The sequence below is a fragment of the Erinaceus europaeus genome, chromosome 7, assembly GCF_950295315.1.
Source record: "Erinaceus europaeus chromosome 7, mEriEur2.1, whole genome shotgun sequence".
NCBI lineage: Eukaryota > Metazoa > Chordata > Mammalia > Eulipotyphla > Erinaceidae > Erinaceus > Erinaceus europaeus.
In genome coordinates, this window is record NC_080168.1 from 68,047,995 (window position 1) to 68,072,268 (window position 24,274).

The 24,274-nt window shown below is 43.1% G+C and overlaps 1 protein-coding gene across 7 annotated transcripts in view; it reads right to left on the reverse strand.

Annotated features, from left to right (window-relative positions):
• The window catches only part of MTRF1 (mitochondrial translation release factor 1), a 103,098-nt gene that overhangs the window by 24,953 nt on the left and 53,871 nt on the right, over nucleotides 1-24,274 (reverse strand). Inside the window, exons 1-7 of one of the 7 annotated variants that reach the window (XM_060194700.1) lie at nucleotides 16,008-16,247; nucleotides 15,386-15,579; nucleotides 10,585-10,700; nucleotides 10,278-10,500; nucleotides 3,827-3,918; nucleotides 1,521-1,602; nucleotides 65-172 (exon numbers count right to left, since the gene is read on the reverse strand). In XM_060194700.1, the coding sequence (XP_060050683.1) occupies nucleotides 65-172; nucleotides 1,521-1,602; nucleotides 3,827-3,918; nucleotides 10,278-10,500; nucleotides 10,585-10,692 (613 nt within the window). In that variant the 5' untranslated portion in view covers nucleotides 10,693-10,700; nucleotides 15,386-15,579; nucleotides 16,008-16,247. Of the gene's footprint in view, nucleotides 1-64; nucleotides 173-1,520; nucleotides 1,603-3,826; nucleotides 3,919-10,277; nucleotides 10,701-15,385; nucleotides 15,580-16,007; nucleotides 16,262-16,316; nucleotides 17,311-19,907; nucleotides 21,301-24,274 lie in introns of those variants that run through there. The other 6 variants (XM_060194699.1, XM_060194697.1, XM_060194701.1 and 3 more) reach the window with 6 other exon arrangements.

Consider the following 24,274-nt stretch of genomic DNA (forward strand, 5'->3'; position numbering starts at 1 on the left):
AGCAAGATCATAGGTAAAATGATTTTCAGTATCATTGATGGACAAAACCATTAAACATGCCTACCATATTCAGCTGGTGCATAATTGACAAGTTCAAATTTCCAGTGTTTATAATTTGAATAATTCTGGTACATGTTGAATATCTCCCGAGTAAACTGCTGGCAGATATCACCTAAAGGAAAATAAAGAAAATATTTAGATAGCATATACTTCCCCTGCTTCTTTCTCCTCTTTCTGCTCCTCTTCCATCCTCCTTTTTTTTTTATCTCCTACTTATTATTATTATTTTTTTTTTACATAGAAACAGAAAGGAAGAGGAAGGAGGGAGGAAAGGAGGGAGAATACACAGAAGCTCACAACACCAAAGTTCCTTCAATGTGATGGGGGCTGGGCTTGAGCCTGGGTTGCTCACATAACAAAGCAGTGCACTATCCAGGTGACATATTTTGCTGGCCCTAGACAGCTTAAATTCTGAGAGCCATCCCTGGAAATTAAAGCCCTTAGATAATGAGGAGTAACTATTTCAGTGGGAAACACATTTAACAGATTTTTAGTGATATTGTATCAATACTGACCTCTCTCAACTTCTCTCTCAGAAAATAAATATATCCTTTAAAAAAAATGTTATAGTGCATCAAGGCTAAACTGAAGTCAATTTTTTTTTTTTTTTAAGATTTATCTTATTTACTACAGGAGAGAGAGAAGGGGGGCAGGAGAGAATACCAGAGTATGGTGCTCTCTGGTACATATAATGCTGGGGACTGAACAAAAGCTAGAAAGTCCAGTGTCCTACCCATTGTGCCACCTCACAGGCTACCAAAATGTGTCTTTTAAGAAATTTATTTAAAAAATAAAAAATAACAATAAGACCATAGGATAAGAGGGATACAATTGGGAAATTGGATGGCAGCACAGCGGGTTAAGCACACGTGGTGCAAACCTCAAGGACCAGCGTAAGGATCCCACTTTGAGCCCTGGCTACCCACCTGCTGGGGAGTCGCTTCACAAGCGGTGAAGCAGGTCTGCAGGTGTCTATCTTTCTCTCCCCTTCCTCTCTCCATTTCTCTCTGTCCTATCCAACAACGACAACATCAAGAACAACAATAACTACAATAAAACAACAAGGGCAACAAAAGGGAAAAAATAAATAAATCTTTAAAAAAAGAGAGAGGGACACAATTCCACATAATTCCCACCATCAGAGTTCCATATCCCATCCCATTCCTTGAAAGCTTTCCTATTCTATCTCTCTGGGAGCACAGACCCAGGATCATTATGGGGTACAGAACGTGTAATGTCTGGCTTCTCCACTGAACAAGGGCACTGGCAGGTCAATGCATACTCCCAATCTATTTCTATCTTTCCTTAGTAGGGCAGGGCTGTGGAGAGGAAGAGTTTCAGGATACACAGGTGAGGTCATCTGCCCAGGGAAGTCAGGTTGGCGTCATGGTATCATCTGCAACTTGGTGTCTAAAAAATGTAAGTGTATTTTAAGATCATGTATAATAAGATTATCTTACCTCCAGTGGTTCTCCCAGATGTCACCTCTAAAATAACATCATTTTTGTCATGTTTTTCCTTTGGTATTAGATTCTGGGAGAGCTGCAAAAGGAAAAATATCAGCTTTAGTTTATGTATATTCTATATTATGCTATTATGAACTGACTTAGATAAAAGACCCATAAATACTGAAAAATTAGTAGTCAACATAATAATATAGCATTGAAGTGAAGTCTGAATAATGGTTTTAAAATACTATAATGGGGGGAAGCTATAATAGGCCTAGTTAGGTCTAAAATAAATGATTGACTAATGTTAACAATGAAGTTAGTTGTCAAATGAATGTCAATCTGTTAACCAGCACATCCCCTCTAGCACATTCGGTGCTGGGGCTTGAAATCAGGACCAATGTTTGAGAATCCAGTGCATTATTTACTGTGTTGCCTCCCAGAACACTACTAGATAATCTTAATTTCTAAAACGTGGAAGTTCAAAAGTCTTTTTTTAAAAAAGCATTTATTTATTTATTCATGAGAAAGATAGGAGAAAGATCAAACTCAGGACATCATACTTGAGAGTCTAGTACCTTAGCCACTGGGCCACCTCCTGGACCACCAGATCAGTCTTAAGTGTGTCCCAGTTTGTCTTCTTTGGATTCTGCCTCTTATTAGTTCTAAACAATAGCTTTTTGTTCAAGTTTCCTAATCCCAGATTTCTTGAAGTTTGTTAGGAGTTCTATTGATTTTACCTAACCCTTCCCTGTTTACCTAACCCTTCCCAGTCCCCACCTGCAAGGAGCTTTGTGAGTGAAGCTGTGCTGCAGATGTCTCTCTGTCTCTCTCCCTCTCTACCACCCCTTTTCTTTTTGATTTCTGGCTGTCTCTATGCAATAAATAAAGATTAAAAGGGTGAAGGGTAGATAGCATAATGGTTATGCAATCACTCTAATGCCTGAGGCTCCAATGTCCCAGGTTCAATCCCCTGCCCAACTATAAGCCAGAGATGAACAGTACTCTGGTAAAAATTAAATAAATAAAAAGGCAAATTCACCACTGAAAATATAATAAATATATTTTTTTAATTTTTTTTAAATGCATTTATCTGTAACTCTGATATTTGACTCCTTCCCTGAAGGGTTTGGGGTTTGTGCATAAAGTGACCTAAGAATAAACAAATATTTCTTGGGGCATCAAAGAAGTGCATATTCAGAGAAGACTATCATAATTAAGGCCAACACATCCTTGATGTCTCCCCTACCTTGAAAGTAATTTGTACCTTCATAATTGTTCCTGAAGTATGTTCAATTAAAAATATCTTTGATCTTCTTGTTCCTTTACATGTGGTTTTATCCATAAAATCTTTGCTGGAGTTCTGATCAGTGACACACCTGATAGTCTCCCATCTTGAGGTATCTGGGAACATCCCTCCAGACTTCCTCAGACTAGCTATATGGATGGGTGGGATCTCAGGGTCCTGGCATATGACTAAAGTTCTCCATCTGAGTAGTAGCCATTGCTTCTTGCATTTAATAAGCAAAGTAAAGCTTTGAAAGTCTGTGTTTGCATGGGACTACCTAGTTCCATTCCAGATGGCACATATTCTAACAAAATTACAGATATTTAATACAGGCAAGGGCCTACATGTACCTAGTATAAGCAAGGGACAATTATATACCTCAAAATAAAAGTGCTTAATAGCCCTTTATGATTAGACTTAGATAGCATAAGCCTGGTATTCTAGTAGAATGTCCTAAAGAAGGCATCATAAATTCTCTAATCACATATTTGTTATTTAGGCTTATACACGCTCCTCTCATACCCCTTACTTCGTTTCTCTCAATCACTCACTCTTTCTACTCAATTAATTCAAAAAGAATTTAAGTAAGATATATTCTTCCATCTTTTTAAATCTCTTCTGAAAGAGCATCAGCATTATTGTTACCCTTAGGTTAATTTTAGAAGAGACACTATACAACTGGTCAAGAGATACACTGGCAAAAACTATATATCAAGTAAAGGACAAGTACTGTTCTATGACAAACTTTATTAGAATCATTAAACAAGGGGGCGAGTAGATAGCATAATAGTTATGCAATCACTCTCATGCCTGAGTCTCTAATGTCTCAAGTTCAACCCCCCCCCCATACCGCATCGCATATTCCAGAGCGGTACTCTCTGGTTCTCTCTCCCTCTCCTCCTCACTAATAAATATGTACATACATTTTAGTGGTGTTTGGAAAGTATTTTAAACACCAAAGTATAGTCTATCAAGTATGGTATTATTTTATAGTAACACAATTGAGTTTAGTTCACCTCTCAACACATACCTCATTGTATAACATGCTAATTTTTTGAATGATTGTTTCCTTTTCTTCTACAGCAAGTTCTTGTAACTGCTTTTCATCTTCTTTATTCAGACCTACAAACCATCAACAGAAATAATGGTAAAAGCTTTAAAATACAAAATGACTTTTAAAAAGCTGCCTAGTTATATAGAAGTACTTTTAAAGTGTTTACTTGATATGAACATATCAAGATTTTTAAATTTGAAGAGTGCTTACAACTTCTCTTAGGAAAAAAAGGAGATTGTAGACATGCTAGATTATTCATAGTGTGCTAAGAAATGTTTGCTATTCGGGGTGGAGTCAAGATGATGGCTTGAGGACAACACCTGGCATACTCCCCAGTAAAGAAGCTGCTTTAAACCTGGGAATTCCAAGTGACAGTAGGATTTCCAGGCCAGGAGGAAACTATACAACAAGGGACAAAGAGGAATCACAGGCATATAACCAATCTATAAACTGGCGATGGGCCACTAAAAAGGACAGAGGAAACCTGGAGCTGGCCCTGTGAATTTTTATCTTTTCCTCTGCACCACCTTCCACCCCACCCCCCACCAACCATCACTTCAGAGGTGGCTTATTCTGCTAAGGTACCAGCTACAAAGAGGCTCTCCTGTAGAGTTAAGCTCATTAAGCCAGATTCCATATTCACTGGGGAGTCATTTGAAGGAAAATGGAATTTACTCACTGGACTACAGAAAGCCACTTTTTCTTTTTTTGAAGGGGGCAGGAGCTTTCTGCTTGGTTGATTTCCATGACCAATCCCTGACTCTGCTGGTGCTGTACATATTAAGGGTGGGTTGTATGGGAATAGTTTGATTTTGCTTAGTTTACTTATCTATTTTCTTTCTTTCCTCTATCTCTGGAGTTTCTATTTGATAGTTAATTTCTGTAATAGTCTTTGTTTAGAAGGGGGGGCAAGTTTTGTATAGGTTAATCTGCAGACTGTTAAGATTTTTTTTCCTTGATGTTTTGCTTGTTTTCCTTTCTCTCTGGATTGACCACAATCAGCTGCTATTATTGTTGCATTAACTGATGACTGGCTGTGCTCTCAATCTTGGAAGGAACATGTATTTTTGTTGTTGTTGTTGCCCTTGTTGTTTTTATGTTTGTGTTTTTATTGTTGAATCAGGTGGGATTCCTGTAGATAGCATATGGTTGGGTTGTATTTTCTGATCCATCCTGTTATTCTGACTGTTAATGGGTAAATATAAGCCATTGACATGTATTGATATTAAGGGTTTAAGTGCCATCATTCAACACTTTTTAAAAATGTTTTAATTATTTATTTTTAATATTTATTCCTTTTTGATGCCTTTGCTTTTTTATTGTTGTATTTATTATTGTTGTTGTCATTGCTGGATAGGACAGAGAGAAATGGAGAGAGGAGGGGAAGACAGAGAAAGGGAGAGAAAGATAGACACCTGCAGACCTGCTTCACCACTTATGAAGTGACTCCCCTGCAGGTGGGGAGCCGGGGCTCAAACCGGGATCCTTATGCTGGTCATTGTTCTTTGCACCACCTGCGCTTAACCTGATGCACTACAGCCCAACTCCCTATTCAACACTTATTTGAGTGTTCTGATATATGGCACGTGTTTGTTTTTGAGGGGTGTTGTTGTTAATGTGTACTGGAGGCCTTTTACAACCTCTTTCTGGGTAGGTTTGATGATAGTTGCCTCCTTTAACTGCTGATTGCCTGAGGTTTTTATCCCTCTGTCTAGTCTGCATGACAGTCTAGCAGGTTATACTATTTTTGGTTGAATCCCTCTTTCATTGAGAGTTCTGTAGATATCCTGCCATTCTCTTCTGGCTTTTAGAATTTGAGAGAAGTTTGCTGATAGTCTAAAGGGTTTTCCTCTATATTTGAATTTTTGTTTCTCTCTTACAACCTTCAGGATCCTTTTTTTATCCTTATTTCTTCCCATTGTAACTATGATGTATCTTGGTGCCTTCAGGTCTGGGTTCATTCTGTTTAGGACTCTCTGGGATTCTTGTACCTTAATATCCTTTTTGTTGTTTATTATGGGAAAGTTTTCTTCTATTGTTTCTTCTTGGATGCTATCTTCCCCTATCTGTCTTGCTCTGGTAGGCCAATTATGTGTGTGTTGCCTTTTTTGAGGTCATCCAATATGTCTCTCTTATTGTTTTCGGTGGCTCCCTATCTCTTTTAGCTCTTTTAATTCTTAGTTTTCACTAATCCTTGGTCTGGCTAATTCTGTTTTCTGCTACTATTATTTTGCTTTCCCTTCCCTCAGCTTCTTTCTTCAGTTAACCCCCTTTTTTTTTTTTTTAAACCTTGCTCAGTTACAGCATTAGCTTGTTCTGCTAGTTGGACTTTTAGCTCAGCTATTTCAGCTTTCAGTTCTCTAATTACCTTGCGATAGCTCATGTTTTCTTTCAGGGTCTCAATGGTTATTTCCCTATTTCTGTATAAGTACCGCACGCTAACCCATTGTGTCACTGGAACTCCAATTTCCCTATTACTGATGGTATTTTCCTCAAAAGCTTTTCTCATTCATGTGTTTAATGCATCATTTAATGTTTGGATATTTTCTTCTATTTTGGTTGCTTCTAGCTTACTTGGAGTTTGTTCTGGGCTCCTGTCGATTTACTGCTGTAGCTGATTTATTTGTTTTTGATTTAACCATTTTTGGGGGGTGTGTTTTGTGGTTTTGTGTCGTGGATATTCATTCATTCTGTTTTTTGAGGAAAAGCCACAAGAATCCAAAGTCCTCTCACAAATGAAATCACAAACCTCAGCATAAACAACATCAACAAAAGTGTATATTAGTGCTATTCAAACAAAACCAGTAAGCCAAGCAAAATTCTTCCTCAAAAAAAAAAAAAAAAAGAATAGACAATCACAAAAACCAGCTATCAAGCATAAATTTAAGAGAGAGTGGGAAAGAAGAGGAAAAAAAAATATACAGGGGCGGGCAGTAGTGCAGCAGATTAAAAGCACATGGCGCAAGGACAGTGGAAGGATCCTGGTTAGAGCCCTTGGCTCCCTACCTGCAGGGGAGTCACTTCACAGGTGGTAAAGCAGGTCTGCAAGTGTCTATCCTTCTCTCCCCATCTCTGTCTTCCCCTCCTCTCTCAATTTCTCTCTGTCCTATCCAACAACAAGGACAACAATAATAGTAACTACAACACTAATAAAAACAACAAGGGCAACAAAAGGGGAAAAATGGCCTCCAGTAGATTCGTAGTGCAGGCACCGAGCCCCAATGAGGAGCCATCTAAATACATCAAACACATTGAAAGAAATACAGAGAATACATCTATAGTAACACAGTGGCAGTAGGAGACTTCAACACACCACTCTCACACTTAAAACGATCATCTAGGCAGAGAATGAACAAAGAAACAAGAGAATTAATTGAAGAGAGAGACAGACTAGACCTTCTGGATATTTTTAGAGTTATTTACTCCAAAAACTAGGAATTCATTTTCTTTCTGAATCCACACAGGACATCCTCAAGGACAGACCATATCCTTAGGACACAAAGACAGTATCAACAAACTCAAGAGCATTGAAATCATCCAAGCACCTTCCCAGACCACAGTGGAATTAAACTAACACTTAACAACAAACAGAAAATCAGTAAAAGTCACAAAATATGGACACTAAACAACACACTGCTTAACACACTGAGGAACTCAAGGAAGAAATTCAAAGGTTCCTAGAAACAAATGAAAACGAAGGCACAAGATATCAAAATTTTAGGACACGGGGTTGGGCAGTGGCGCAGCAGGTTAAGCTCAAGTGGCGCAAGGACCAACTTAGGGATCCCGGTTTGGGCCACAGGCTCTCCACCTGTAGAGGTGGAGATGCAGGTTTGCAGATGGCTTTCTCTCCCTCTCTCTGTCTTCCCCTCCTCTCTCAGTTTCTCTCTGTCCTATACAACAAAGAAAGAAAACAATGGTAATAACTGCAACAACGGGGCAACGGGGGGGGGGGGGGGGGGGGCAGATGGCCTCCGGGAGCAATGAATTCATGGTGCAGGCACTGACCCCAGCAATAACCCTAGAGGCAAAAAAATTTAGGCACTACTTTTAAATTTTAAAGCACTACTTTGAGGGAAACTCATAGCCATACAAGCACATATCAGGGAACCAAAAAATAAATAAATAAAATAAGCTCCAGTAAACAACCTGACAACATGATTTAAAGACTGAGAAAAAGAAGAGAAAGAAGCACTAAAGCAACCAGAAACAGCTAAACTTAAGGCAGAAATAAGAGAGCCAAACAAAAGATCAGTGAAGCCAAATGTTGGTTCTTTGAAAAATTAAACAGCCTGACTCACAAAAAAAAGAGAAAAGACTCAAATAAATAGAATTGTAAATGATAGGGAAGACATCATGACAACCACCACAGATATTCAAAAATTCATGTGAAGCTTATATAAACAACTATATGCCAACAACCTATAGAGAACCTGAAAGAATTCCTATAAACATATACCCTTCCAAAACTGAACCAGGAAAAACCTAAATGGACCAGTCACAGACAAAGAAATCAAAACACTTATTAAAAATCTTCCCAACAACAAAAGTCCAGGACCATATAGCTTTACAAAACCTTCAGGAAACAGTTAATAGCTATATTTTTAAAGCTCTCCCAAAAGTCTGAAGACAAAGGAGTACTACCTTCCACCTTCTATGAAGTCAACATCACCCTGATATCAAAAGCAGATAGGGACACAACAAAAAGGAAAACTACATACCAATATCTCTGATGAACATAGACGCTAAAATATTAAACAAGATTCTGGCCCACCAGATACCACAGTATATTAAAAAGACTGTTCATTATGACCAAGTGGGATTTATCCCAGGAATGCAAAGCTGGTTCAATAAGTAATTTTTTTCTATTGTTTTAAATCATATTTATTTATTTATTTTCCTTTTTTGTTGCCCTTGATTCTATCGTTGTTGTGGTTATCATTATTGTTGTTATTGATGTTGTTGCTGCTACATAGGACAGAGAGAAATGGAGAAAGGAGGGAAGACAGAGAGGGGGCGAGAAAGAGAGATACCTGAAGACCTGCTTCACCACTTGTGAAGCAACCCCCCTACATGTGGGGAGCCCAGGGCTCGAACTGGGATCCTTCTGCTGGTCCTCGATTTTCCGCACCACCTTAGCCCACTGTGCTACAGCTTGACCCCCAATACAGGTAAATTAATCATTGTGATTCACCATATCAATTAAAGCAAAACCACAGCCACATGATTATCTCAACAAATGCAGAGAAAAGTTTTGACGAAATCCAACATCCTTTCATGATCAAAACGCTACAAAAAATGGGGATAGAAAATTCCTAAAGATAGTGGAGTCTATATATAGCAAACCTACATTCAACATCATATTTAATGGGGAAAGATGAAAGCATCCCACCTCAGATCAGGCACTAGACAGGGCAGTCCATTATCACCATTACTCTTCAACATAGTATTGGAAATTATCTCACAGCAATCAGTGAACAGAACAGAATCAAAGGAATACGTTGGAAAGGAAGAAGTCAAACTCTCCCTATTTGCAGATAACATGATAGTATTCATAGAAAAAAACAAAGAATCCAGCAGAAACCTCCTGGAAATTATTAGGCAACATAGCAAGGTGTCAGGCTATAAAATTAACATACAAAAATCAGTGACATTCCTTTATACAAATACTAAATCAGAAGAAGATATCCAGAAATGACTCCCATTCACTATAGCAGCAAAAGTAAATAAAATATCTAAGAATAAACCTAACCAAAGAAGTGAAAGACTTGTATAGGATACAGAGAAGTGGATATCCCATGCTCATGGACTGAATTAACACCATCAAAATTAATATTCTACCCAGAGACATACACAAATTTAATGTGATATCCATCAAGGTTCCACCAAAATTAAGAGAACAAAAATTGCAATCACTTATCTGGAACCAGAAAACACCTAAAATCCCAAAATAATCTTGAGAAAAAGAAACAGAAATGGAAGCATCACACTCCAAGATATCAAACTATATTGTAAGGCCATCATCATCAAAACAGCCTGGCACTGGAACAAAAATAGATATACATACCAATGGAACAGAATTGACAGCCTGGCACTGGAACAAAAATAGATATACATACCAATGGAACAGAATTGAAAGAACAGTAATAAACCCCCAAACCTACAGACATCTAATTTTTGATAAGGGGGACCCAAACCATTAAATAGAGGAAGGAGGGTCTCTTCAACAAATGGTGTTTAGAAAACTGGATTGAATGTGCAAAAGAATAAAACTGAACCACTTTATCTCACCAGAAAAAAAGTCAACTCCAAATGTATTAAGGACCTGGATGTTAGAAACTATCAAATACTTAGAGGAAACTATTGCTGGAAATCTTTCATTGATTGCAAAGCTGTTCAGTTTAGAAAAACAACACATTTCATTTACCTGCACACATTGAGTCTAGCTCCTCTATGGCTCGCTCAGCCTCTTGGATTTCCTGGAAGATGGCTACCAGTGGTGCCAACTGGGCATGCCTCCGCTTCACAGACCTCCAGTCCCCTTCATGCACAGAAGCATTCTGCAAGCACTGATCCAAAGTCTGATACTCCTTGTTCATGTTCCCCATGTACTTCTGTAGTGCCTTCTGCCTCCAAAGCATCCTGGTATCCTGATGACACTGTCTCTTGAGCCAAATCTTACCTAACAGATGACGAATATTATTCCCATTGTGTCTGAAAACACATGCCCTCACATCATAATGTGTCTGTACAAGCAGATGAGAATGGAGGTAGATGTGGATCTGGTGGTGACCAACAAGAGACAGGTTTCTGAACAAGCAAATGTACAGGTGATGGCTCATCTCAGCACCTGAAATACAATAAATGCATTCAGAAATTAAAAAATATATATATAAGAAAAAAGTCACCACTGCATATATAATAAAGCTGAAGAAAATTAAAGAACTTAGTTCACTGCCCCAAGACAGCTCTAAATACAGTTCTCACATTTCAGGACACTCCCCACCCCAATAATTCTTTCAAACTTTTGAATTATTTTCTCTTTGTCAGCATTATTATTGAAACTCACACATATGATACTGCTCCCTAAAGACTATTCTTTTTTTTTTTTTAAGAGTTACTTATTTACTAATGAGATAAAGAACTAGAGCATCACTTTGGCACATGGCATATCAAGAATTGAACTCTGAACCTCAAACTTGAGAATACAATGCTTTATCCACTGTGCTCCTATTTTATTTTCAGACATCTCCTGGGAGAAGCAAGACACCATAGCACTGCACTATTTATGAAGATTCTCTCTGCCTGTCATCACTCCCATGAAAGTGTTCCTATGGGGTTACCAGGGATTTAACACAGATCCTCGTGCATGGTGAAGTGTGCACTCTACCCAGTGACTTAGCACTTGGCCTCCTAAATATAACATATGTAAATAAAGACAGCACTGTTTATTCTACCCACCCAATATATTTGATTAACTAACATGAAAAAATAGCAAAATTAATAATCAATGGTCCAGGTTAAATTAGTGATTTTCCATGGTGAGGTCAAGTATGGTATGGTAAATACCAACCATAATACTTTCCTTTGCTTTTAATATTTTATTTATTAATGAGAATGATAGGAGGAGAGAGAGAAAGAAACAGACACCACACCAGCACATATGCTGCCGGTGGTTGAACTCAGGACCTCATGCTTCAGAGTTCAGTGCCTTATCCATTGAGCCATCTCCCAGATCACCCATGGTATTTTTCTATCAACTAAGCTCCCAGGTAACTTTGTTAAAATAATAACAATTATCTATTGCCTTCTTAAACTCTAAGACTGCAAAGTACCTTCCCCATTCTCATTCAAATCTGTATTTCTACCAAACCTGGAGCCATGCCACATTATGCTACCACTGCCTTTCCACTTAGGATTGTATCCAGAGAGACCAACCTACAGAATGTCAACCTTCCAACTCCAAATCTGCCACCACGTTGCAAATACTACTATGGTTCCCTCCTGATTTCCCTCGGCAAACAACCCAACTAGGTGTCCATGTCTGGTGGAGAAGCAATTACAGAAGCCAGAATTCCCACCTTCTGAACCCCATAAATAATTTTGATTCATACTCTCAGAGGGGAAGAAATGTTAGGAGAAGATAACCAGAGGGCTCTGGACTCCAATTCCACCAGGACCCAGAGAGAGAGAAGAGGAAAAAAAGAAGGACATTTGAAAGTAGTGATAGGTGTAGGTGTGAGTTAGAAAGGAAGAAAACGCAGGGCCACAGGAAAAATAGGTAAATGTATGTAAATGCAGGTAGTTATAGAAATAATAGTTGGGAGTTGGGCAGTAGCGCAGAGGGGTAAGCACATGTGGTGCAAAGTCCAAGGACTGACATAGGATCCCGGTTCAAGCCCCCGGCTCTCGAGCTGCAGGGGAGTCGCTTCACAAGCATGTCTGCAGGTGTCTTCTCTCCCCGTCTTCCCCTCCTCTCTCCATTTCTATCTGTCCTATCCAACAACAACAACAATAACAAATACAACAATAAAACAAGGGCAACAAAAAGGAATATTTAAAAAAATTTTTTTAAAAATTACAAATTAAAAGCAAATGACCCCATCCAAAAATGGGCAGAGGATATGAACAAAACATTCACCTCAGAGGAGATCCAAAGGCTAACAAACACATGAAAAACTGCTCTAGGTCACTGATTGTCAGAGAAATGCAAATTAAGACAACACTAAGATACCACCTCACTCCTGTAAGAATGGCATACATCAAAAAGGACAGCAGCAACAAATGCTGGAGAGGCTGTGGGGACAGAGGAACCCTTTTACATTGCTGGTGGGAATGTAAATTGGTACAGCCTCTGTGGAGAGCAGTCTGGAAAGCTCTCAGAAGGCTAGACATGGACCTTCCATATAATCTAGTAATTCCTCTCCTGGGGTTATACCCCAAGGACTCCATAACAACCAACCAAAAAGAGGTGTGTACTCCTATGTTCACAGCAGCACAATTCATAATAGCTAAAACCTGGAAGCAGCCCAGGTGCCCAACAACAGATGAGTGGCTGAGAAAGCTGTGGTATATATACACAATGGAATACTATGCAGCTATCAAGAACAATGAACCCACCTTCTCTGACCCATTTTGGACAGAGCTAGAAGGAATTATGTTAAGTGAGCTTAAGTCAGAAAGATCAAGATGAGTATGGGATGATCCCACTCATCAACAGAAGTTGAGTAAGAAGATCTGAAAGGGAAACTAAAAGCAGGACCTGACTAAATTGTAAGTAGGGCACCAAAGTAAAAACCCTGTGGTGAAGGGTAGACATGCAGCTTCCTGGGCCAGTGAGGGGTGGGAGGGGGTGGGAGGGATGGGTCACAGTCTTTTGGTGGTGGGAATGGTGTTTATGTACACTCCTAGTAAAATACAGTCATATAAATCACTAGTTAATTAATATGAGGGGGGAAATTAATTGTATGTCTCGAAGTTTTTTAAAACACAGACTAAGTCTTTTTAATATATAGGCTGTGTATTTGATATGCAGACTCTCTCAAAAGCCTAGACCAAGTAGATCAGAAGCAACCAATAGCACAGCTAATATACAAGATACTGGGTACTGTACAGCAAACCCTAACAAAAGGACTTTTCAAAGTTAACCCAATTACCAAATAATGTGATGATTACATTAACTATCCATTGTCTTTTTGAACCCTAAGACAGCAGGAACCTCACATCTCCACAAATAGAGCCTCTACTCCCCCCAGTCCTGGAACCCTTGGATAGGGCCCACTTTCCCGTATGCGTCTCCCAATCCATATCAAATAATATTGCATCTGCTGATCACAACCTAACCAACACAACGATTGCCACCTCAACATGCTTCACTTCAGACTGTGTCCAGAGACTTCACGTGTGGAATGACAACCCTTCAGCTTCATTACTCGGGTGAGACCTTTCCTTTCATAGTATACTCTAATTCCATCTCAGGTGGTTCACTTTTTAACAAAGTCCCAAAACCTAGATATACATCAGTTTTGTGAGAGAGAGCATATGTTCACACGTATCCATAAACTACTGCAAAATATATACCTGAAAGCAGAAGTACACTAGAGTTTGCAGTGAGCATCGCCCTAACACTTCCTCTCCACTATTCCAAGCTTTGGGTCCATGATTGCTCAACAATTTGTCTGGCTTTGTATGTTAACTCTCTTTTCAGTCACCAGGTTCCAGATGTCATCAGGATGCTGGCCAGGCTTCCCTGGACTGAAGACCCCACCAATGTGTCCTGGAGTTCTGCTTCCCCAAAGACACACCCTACTAGGGAAAGAGAGAGGCAGACTGGGAGTATGGACCGACCAGTCAATGCCCATGTTCAGCGGGGAAGCAATTACAGAAGCCAGACCTTCCACCTTCTACAACCCACAATGACCCTGGGTCCATGCTCCCAGAGGGATAGAGAGTGGGAAAGCTATCAGGGGAGTGGGTGGGATATGGAGATTGGGTGGTGGGAATTGTGTGGAGTTGTACCCCCCCACCCTATGGTTTTGTTAATTTATCCTTTCTTAAATAAAAAAAAAAAAAATTACAAGTTAGATAAAATGGCCGTGTATAATACTATTTATTCTCCCCCAACCCCAACAGAGATGATCAAGAGTTAACAAAGGTTCATAATAGTTTTATCCAATTAGAAAGGGGGGTGGGAGGGGATATGTGTTCTAAGAAAAACACTTCGCCTGTTACATCCTGAGGTTTAAAGCTGAAGCAAAGGGTACAATGGATCAGAATCAGCCTTTATTAAAGTTTGCTGCTTCTACTGTGTGAGGTGCAATAGTATATTATTTCACTTTATCACAATCAGCCTGTGCCGGTATTCTCGCAAGTAATAAAATACACAGAATGACCTCCAAAAATATTCAAGCCTGCATAATTTTACTAGTGAATTTCGTGTCTTCTTTCTTACTAGAGCAGTACTCAGTTCTAGCTGATGGTGGTGACAGGGACTGAACCTGGGAACTAGGAGCCTCAAGCTAAGAAAATCTTATACATAACTATTCTACTATCTCCCAGGTCCTTAATAAAGTTTAACATTTTTAATAGTATCTGGAAAAGGCTGTAGAAGAATGCACCAGTAGTTACCAGAAATGCCAATCAGAAGTGAGTCCAGGGAGTCGGGCTGTAGCACAGCGGGTTAAGCACAGGTGGCGCAAAGCACAAGGACCAGCATAAGGATCCCGGTTAGAACCCCGGCTCCCCACCTGCAGGGGAGTCGCTTCACAGGCGGTGAAGCAGGTCTGCAGGTGTCTATCTTTCTCTCCTTCTCTCTGTCTTCCCCTCCTCTCTCCATTTCTCTCTGTCCTATCCAACAACGACAACAACAACAATAAAACAACAAGGGCAACAAAAGGGAATAAAATAAATTAAAAAATTAAATAATTAAATAAAATAAATTAAATTAAAAAAAGAAGTGAGTCCATTTAAAAAACCTGTCAAATAAAAGAATGGCAAGTAGATTTTTGTTAGAACACTTCCAAGTAAAATTCCTACCTTAGCACAGCAGGAACCTCAATGTAAATGGAGTGGAGTTGTAAAACGAAGATGCTGGGCTCCCGGGGTTCTTATACCCCGAAACCCACCTCAGGAGAGTCACTGTAACTTCTGGGGACAGTGCTCAGCCTGGACACAGTCAGAAGTGACTTTGCAGGAAAAGCTCAGCTCAGGCAGCGATGCAGGAAGACCACCTGCAAACAGAAAAGGATGTTAAGATGGGGATACAGGGGCAAGGTGGTGGCGTACCTGGTTAAGTGCACATGTTACAATGCGCAAGGACCCAGGTTCTAGTCCCTGGTCCCCACTTGCAGGGGGGAAAGCTTCACAAGTGGTGAATCAGGGTTGCAGGTGTCTGTCTCTCTCCCTATCTCCTCCTTCCCTCTCAATTTCTGGCTGTCTCTATCGAATTAATTGAAGATAATTAAAAAATTTAAAGAAAAATTTTTTTAAAAAGATGGGGAGGCAGAGGGGCTGGGGTGGCGCCTCTGGCTGAGTGCACAAATTACCATGCTTAAGGGATGGAATTTGGGGACTGGGTGGGAGCGCAGCGGGTTAAGCATACATGGAGCAAAGTGCAAGAACCAGCATAAGGGCTGGAGTTCAAAACCCGGGCCCCCACCTGCAAGGGGAAGTTTCATTGCAGGAAGTACGGTGGGTGTCTTGCTCTCCCCTTCCCTCTTGATTTCTGTCCTACTATGAAAGAAAGAAAGAAAGAAAGAAAGAAAGAAAGAAAGAAAGAAAGAAAGAAAGAAAGAAAGAGAGAGAGAAAGAAAGAAAAAGAAAGGAAGGAAGAAAGAAAGAAAAAAAGAAAGAAAGAAAGAAAGAAAGAAAGAAAGAAAGAAAGAAAGAAAGAAAGAAAGAAAGAAAGAAAGAAAGAAAGAAACCGTCTGGAAAGAGAGATTAAGGGAGAGTATGAAGGAAAGATCACCAGGACTTGAACTGCTCGGAGCTGAGAAACTGGAGCTACACGCGACAAGGCGCGCTAGATTAGCGTCACTTCCGGGCGCGCCTCTTCGTTACTTCTGGATGCAGTTTCCTAGGGCTCTGGCTCCGCCCCGACTCCCACTTCACCGGAGGCGGCGACTCTGACCCCGCTGAGACCAGCAGCTGCTCTACAGAAGAGAAGCAGGTATCTTAGAATCAGGAGCCCGCCTGAGGAAGTCTGGATCCTGGAGCTGCTGTGCAGGTAGAGGGCAAAATGACAGAAACTACAACTCTGGAGACTCCCAGGAACTCTGGGGACTGTAGTTCATCCACGCAGGCGCCTTTCCCTCAGGCTTCTCCAAGCTTCCTGGTCCCCACACCCTTCACCTCCACCTGCTCCCAAGGTCAGGGGTGAAGCTTGCTCATCAGTTTTGGGCAAACCCAAGAGATTATTTATTTATCAATTAACAAAGCACTGCTCAGTTCTGCTTTATGGTGGTGCCGGGGATGGAATCTGAGATCATGTGCTTCAAATGGGAAAGTCTTTTTGCATTAACATCATGCTGTGTCTCTCCCCAGCTCTAAATTCTGATTGAGAGACTGAGAATTGGGGAGTGCGGGGGAGTATAAGTTAGAGTTGAGCAGTGCTCTGGCAAAACAAACAAAAACACACCAATAATCACTGTATATGTAGACCAGAAGGTGGGGCAGTTAAAAAGAGCATTGGACCCTCAAGCATGACATTTTGAATTTGATCCCTGGTATTGTGTGCGCTGAAATGATGCTCTGGCTCTTTCTTTGCCTTTTTTTTTTTTCTCTTTTCACTAATTCATAAACAAATCCTTAAAAACCAAGTCACAATAAATCCCACACAAATAAAATTATTTGTCTACAAAATACAGCTAGCACCAAGCTTTTTCCTCTTACTTTATTCAGTTAGCCTTTATTATTTATTGTATAATAACACAGACCTTTGTATATGTTCAATATCACCCCATTGTATTGACTTCCTAAGATACCTTTAAAAAAATTTTTAGTCTGGGGCCGAAGAACTACCACCTTCTTCACCCCATAAAAATCTTTGGTCCATACTTCCAGAGGGATAGAGATTAGGGAACTTTCCAGTGGATCAGATGGGATACAGAACTCTGGTGGTGGAAATTGTATGGAATTGTACCCCTCATATCCCACAATCTTCTTGATCATTATTAAATCACTAATTAAAAAAAATTTAGGCTGTTAGAAACCTTGAAAATATCCATTTTTTTTCCTCTGGAATACTGAATTAATAGTGATTTATAAAATTGTAAATTAGTAAGAGTACAGTTTTATACCACCTCTCACCCCAACCCCCTATACAGTCAACCTAAAGGCCCCCCTACCCCCCACCAGAGTCCTTTACTTGGGTGCAATACACCAAACTTTGTCCAGATACTGCATTTTTCCCCTTCTCTTTATTTCAGTGTTGGATTTATGGAAATTATCTAACTTGAAGGAAAAAAGAAACATGTATGCAGGCTTGTTAAATTTTGCCTCTCTGTTCTGGTGAACTTCTCTGAAACATGTGACTGGAAACTCAAGAGTTTAGGAACCTCTGAGATCATCTAATCTGAGAGTTTTTAGACTATGCTCTATAGTATTCACAGATACTGTGAATAAATTTAGTCTTTTATCTATTCCATCATTCCGCACTTCCATCTGAGCATCTCCTTTCCCTTTGTGCATGATGTCATTGTATGTATTATACATGCTATTGAATAAAAACAATTCTACTGATGCTTAAAGATTTCAATCTAACATTAGAATCTAACAGGAAAAAATGCAACCTACTTATGTTTGTTTTGACTTTCTTTTTAAAAAAATTTTATTATCTTTATATATTTATAGGATAGAGACAGTCTGAAATTGAGAAGGGAGGAAGTGATAGAGAGGGATAGAGACAGAGACACCTGCAACACTGCTTCACCACTCACAAAACTTTCCATATGCAGGTGGGGACTGGGGGCTCAAACCTGGGTCTTAGAGCTTTGTAACATGTGCTCAACCAGCTGTGCCACCACTTGCCCATTTTTATTTTCTTTTTTAACCATACTTTGCTTTAAAAATATACATATTGAATTCAAAATTTGATACATAATTTATTACTGTGCCACCTCCTAACTCAAATTTTATTTTTTGTGAGAACTGAGTAAAGCATAGGCTTGAGCCCTGGACACCATATAGGAGCTACCACAGTTCCAGGAAAACTAGTTGCACCAACAGCACACCCCTCAATACATCTTTTTAAAAATGAAATTACTGCTGGTGGGTGGGAGTGCACTTGATAAAGCATATACATTACCATGTGTGAGGTCCTGGGTTTGAGCCCCATCTCCCCATTGGGGTGGATACTTCATGAGTGATGAGGCAGGTCTGCAGATGTCTGTCTCTCTCCCTCTTTCTCTCTCTTTCCATTTTCAATTTCTCTGTCCTGTCAAAAATAGAAATAAAAATTAAATGAAAAAATGGCCAAAGAGAGCACTGGATTCATAATGCCAGCACTGATCCCCAGTGATAACCCTGGTGACAACTGAAAGAAAAGAAGAGAAAAAAGAAAGAGAAAGGATGGAAGGAAGAAAAAAGAAAGGAAGGAAGAAAACTAGGGCTGGGGAGACGAAGAGATTTGCTTTCTTCTCTGTGACTCAGGAAGCAGTCATTTCACTCCTTGAAATCTCAATTTCCTCTTTAGTAAAGTTTCCATTTTCCCTGCCCTGGATCTCAAAAGACCCTGAAACCTGTGGAGGCTTCAATGGGCTGAGAGATGAGACCTGCCCCCTGGCCACAACCAGGAGGCCACCCCAGCTCTGCTGTATGTGGGGTTGCTTCTGTCGCAGATAACAGCATTCTTCCACCAACCAGACAGCCGGCCACTCAGTTTCATGCTGTTTCATGGGAGACTATAGGAAACCGAGTTCATGGTTCTTTTCATTATGTTTCTGGGGTGAAGCCTTGCTGGTTTCACTTAAAGTGCAATTTGTCAAGGCTAGGTGGGCAGCAATGGTTCAGCAGGGGGGATTGTCCAGAGAGTGCTGCGGAAGTAGGTGGCTGTGCCGTGGGTCACTAACCTCTCTGGAAATTGAGGGTTTCTGCCTCCTGGTCACTCATGCTTTGCTACCTTTTCCACCCTGGACCTCAAGATTTCAGCCTCTGGGACTAACTGGCTGAGTGACCCTGCCTGTGGGACCGTTGCAGTTCCAGTTTCCTCCCTGTCTGTCCTATCCAACAATGACGACAACAATAATAACTACAATAATAAAAAGGGCAACAAAAGGGAATAAATATTTTTTTAAAAAAGGAAACACTGACAAAAACCATAGGATAAGAGAAGTACAACTCCACAAAATTCCCACCACCAGAACTCCTTATCCCATCCCATCCCCATTAGCTTTCCTGTTTATTATTATTTTTTCTATTTATTTATTCTCCCTTTCATTGCCCTTGTTTTTTATTGTTGTAGCTATTATTGTTTTGTTATTGATGTCATCATTGTTAGACAGGACAGAGAGAAATGGAAAGAGGAGGGGAAGACAGAGAGGGGGAGAGACAGTTAAGACACCTGCAGATTTGCTGATCACCACCTGTGAAGTGACTCCACTGCAGGTGGGGAGCTGGGGGCTCAAACCAGGATCCTTAGGCTGGTCCTTGCACTTGACACCACACGCACTTAACCTGCTGCGCTACTGCCAGACTCATTATGGGGTGCAGAAGGTGGAAGGTATGGCTTCTGTAAGTGCTTCGCCACTGAACATGGGCGTTGACTGGTTGATCCATACTCCCAGCCCATCTCTTTCTTTCCCTAGTGGGGCAGGGCTCTGGGGAAGCAGAGCTCCAGGACACATTGGTGGGGTCATCTGCCCAGGGAAGTCTGTTTGGCATCATGGTAGCATCTGGAACCTGGTGACTGAAAAAGAGTTAACATACAAAGCCAAACAAATTGTTGACTAATCATGAAACTAAAGGTTGTAATATTGCAGATGAAGATTTGGGGGGTCTCTGTTTTGTAGATACTTAGTAGGCCTATTTTAGTTATATTCCAAAGGGCCCATGGCTATACTAGTTTTTTTTTTTTTTTTTTTTTCCTCTGAGCCTGACATCTATTATGCAGGTGGACCTAAGTTATTGTCTGGGGAGATGATGTCATGGCTCGAAAAAGGGCTAGAAAGCTGGATCATGGAAGAGAGTAGCTCCCAAACATGGGAAAGGTCTGTGAATACTGTTGACTGTAAACCCCATCCATTAGATCTAGGGCATGCTTGTCTCAATTCGTACCAAATTACATTGCATCTCCTAATCCCAACCTAATCAATGCAACCAGTACCACCTTGGTATGCTTCACTTCGGACTGTGTCCAGAGATATGAGGAATGAAGTGTCAACACATCAGCCTCATTACTCGGGTGAGACCTTTCCTTTCTCAGGATTGTTTTTTAAAATTTCGTTATTGAGGGTTTAATGTATTACAGTTGACAGTAAAATACAATAGTTTCTACATGCATAACATTTTCCAGTTTTCCACATAACAATACAACCCCAACTCCCCCCCCCCCAGGGAGAAATTGACCAAGATTTCCACCATCAGGTGAACCCAGTCATGTCTATTTTTCAAGATGTCTTGATTGCATAGGAGAGTTGCACTGAAGAGAGAAACCAGAGCATCACATCCACACATGCATGACCTGGGGAATCAAACCCAGAACCCCCAGCATGTGAGCCTGATCCTATGGGCCATTTGCTCTGCCACATTCAGGAGAATGTAAAAAAGCAATTCTCTGCCAGGGAGGCCTGAGCAAAACCTCCACAAAGACCCAGTATGGAGTACCACCACCAAGCCTCTGCACTATGCAGGCCTCCTGCAGGGGGTTTTCCAAGCCAGGCAGAGGCTCAGAAATCCAGCCTGGTCCTCACAAGAGAGGGGGAGGGGATGCAGAGACCAGCAGCTGCCCCCACACACACCTGCCCAAATCCCCTGGAGAAGGCATCTGGGTCTGCCCCTCACTGGAAGTCAAGACCAGTCTGCTTTCTCCAAGAAGCCAGTGCTCATTTCCACCTCCAGCTCCAAGCCACAGAGGAGGGAAACGCAGAGCTGGACGGGGTGAGGGGGGCTTGGATGGGGGAACCAAACCCACACACAGCCCCCACCCCACCCAAGAGAGGCCGCGGGTGAAAGTGTCAGGAGCTGGGGGGAAAGGCTAGGCTGGCCTGGCCGCTCTGTGCAGGAAGAGTGACCTCTGTAGGCCCTGGGCTGCTGCAGGCGGCTCCTAGCAAGGCTCCTGCCTGGCTCCGCCCAGCTCCTAGCGCGGGTTCTGCCTGTTTCCAAGGGCAGCTCTTGCCTGGCTCCTGGCGTGGCTCCTGCCAGGTTCCTACCCAGCTCCAAGATCGGCTCCTACCTGGCTCTGCCCTGGCTCCTAGCGCACCTCCCACCCGCCAGCGCCCTTGCAGTCCCATTGTGCGCACAGGCTGACCGCAGTCCCCTCCAGGACTGTCCCGGCAGACATAGAGCCCCAGGCGCCCCCCGCGCACCCCCCACCGAGCACCGAGCCCAGCCAGGCCCAGGCCACCGGGAAGGGGTGGCGGTGTGGGTGGAAGGGGGCGCTCAGAGTGGCCTCCCCGGACCAGCAGGTTGCAAAGTGCCAGACCCTCAGCCCAGACCGGATCCACAGCCCGGGCGCGCTGCTGGGCACGGGTTCGAGCCAGCGGGCTGGGGCACCCCTCTGAAATGCAGGTCTCTTCCGAGAGAGAGAGACAGAGAGACAGAGAGACAGAGAGGGACAGAGGAAACACTCCAGTTCTAGAAGTGCGAGGGGACCCCCAACCTGGACCCACACCCCACGCCCCAGCATTCACCCTAGTCTGAGAGCCCGTCTCTCCATGTTGCCCCAGGCCAAACTCGGGGTTCACGATTCCGAACAGCCGCCCCTGAGGACCTCGTCGTGGGCCACACCGAGAGGAAGGACAGCGGGCGCACATTTTGGGTGGGCGGGCGTGCGGAAAGTTCTCCAGGCCTGGCCGCTCCGGAAGCCCCCGCAGGCCGTTGGGTTCCGGGGTCCCCTCTTGCCCGGGTGCAGAGGTGTGGAGGGTTGGGGTGGGCGGGGGGCACAATGCCCGACCTCCAGCTGCGCGTGCGGGTCCTCACCCTGGGGGCGCTCGGAGCCACCAGCACGGACACGCTGGGCGAGTCCCGGGGACCGAGGACCCCTCTCCCGGCAGGGAGGGAAGGAAAGGCCGGCCGTCCCCAGGGTCGCCGCCCCCCCCCCCGCCCCCCCCCCCCCCCCCCCGCTCATGTTCGCGGAAGCCGAAAGCAGCGGGATCTGGGGGCGCACAGCCACTCTTCCAGGGTGTCCCTGCGGGGGATTCGGGGTCTGGGTGCTCGCGCACACCTCTCAGATCGCCACTGCCAGGGGTGCGCACGGCCGCGACACTGAGGAGCGCCCCGCCAATAGGCGCCCGGCCAAGGCCACTGGATCCTGGGGGTGCGGGTGGGGGTGGGGGGCGCGCAGCCACCTCTCCGGGGTGCGCCAGGCCTGGGGCGCGGGGTCTGGGAGCGCCCGGCCACTTTCTCTCTCAGCCAGGGGCGCGGGCGCGGCCCCTCTGTGGCTGCACCCCGACTTCGCCCCTCCCCCAACCCAGCACTTTCCGGGCGACACCCGAGCCGCAGTGGGCGCGGCCCGGGGACCACTTACTTGGAAATGGAGGAATCCCAGCAGATGGGCTCCAGCACGATGGACCTGGCCACGGCTGTCCGGCACAGCACAGTTGCGAATCCCCAGCAGTACTTCTACGGCGGGGGCCCCTCTTCACGGCCATGGCCAGGCGCTCGGGGCGCGGGGGTCGGGGCCCCAGCGCTGGGGCCTCTGGGTGAGGCGCGACAGGGTGCGGGGTTGGCCAGGCCTCTGGGCGCTGGCCGAGGGGCTCCAAGACTGCGCCAGACGCAGCTGGGACGGTCAATCCCTGCGGCTCCAGGGTGTCGGGCGGGGGGTCCAGGGGGGTCCGGGTGGGCACGGGCACTACAGAACCAGGGGCGCAAGCGACCGCGGGGAGGCGCGGGGTCCCATGTCCCACCAGGGTCCCATGTCCAGTGCAGGGTTCCGAGTTCCGGTTGGCTGCGAAGGAGGCGGGGGGCGGGCCATTGTGTGAGGGCTCTGGCGCTACATGGCTTCTGCTCCCAGCCTGAATCCCCTCCAAGGAGTCCCCAAAGATACTATTTTTTAAATTAAAACAATGTTATCACCACTTTGCTATATTTTAATGCACATAGTAAAACTGTAGGATAAAATGACTAAACGCGCATGACAAAGTTGTGTCTTGACAAGCAAGCAGAGCTGCACATGTCTTTCTCTCTCCATTATCTCCCCTCGTATGAATTGCCTTGTTCTATCAAATCAAAATTTAATTGTAAATATAAATTCCTTAAAAATAATTTAAAGGGAGTCCGGCGATAGCACAGCAGGTTAAGCGCACATGGTGCAAAGTGCAAGGACCTGTATAAGGATCCTAGTTCTAGCCCCCGGCTCCCCACCTGCAGGGGAGTCGCTTCACAAGCAGTGAAGCAGGTCTGCAGGTGTCTTTCTCTCCCCCTCCTCTCTCCATTTCTCTGTTCTATCCAATAACAACACCAATAACAACAGTAACTACAATAATAAAGCAACAAGGGCAACAAAGGGAATAAATGAATATTAAAAATTTGATAGTAAAAAAATGGAGAAAATCTCCTTAAGAAAAAAAATTATCAAAAATAGTAATATCTCCAAATCATAAGTTAGATGTAGCTCCTATAGGACTGAGAAGAAAGCCTAGAGAAAGAAATCATCCAGGAAAGTATCTACATGGCCATGCACAACACCAAGCTTCCAGGTCTGGCAACATATGGGAGATGCTAGGTCCCAGTGCAAGCTTCAGAGCAAAGCTCTCTCCCTCTCAGTGTCTT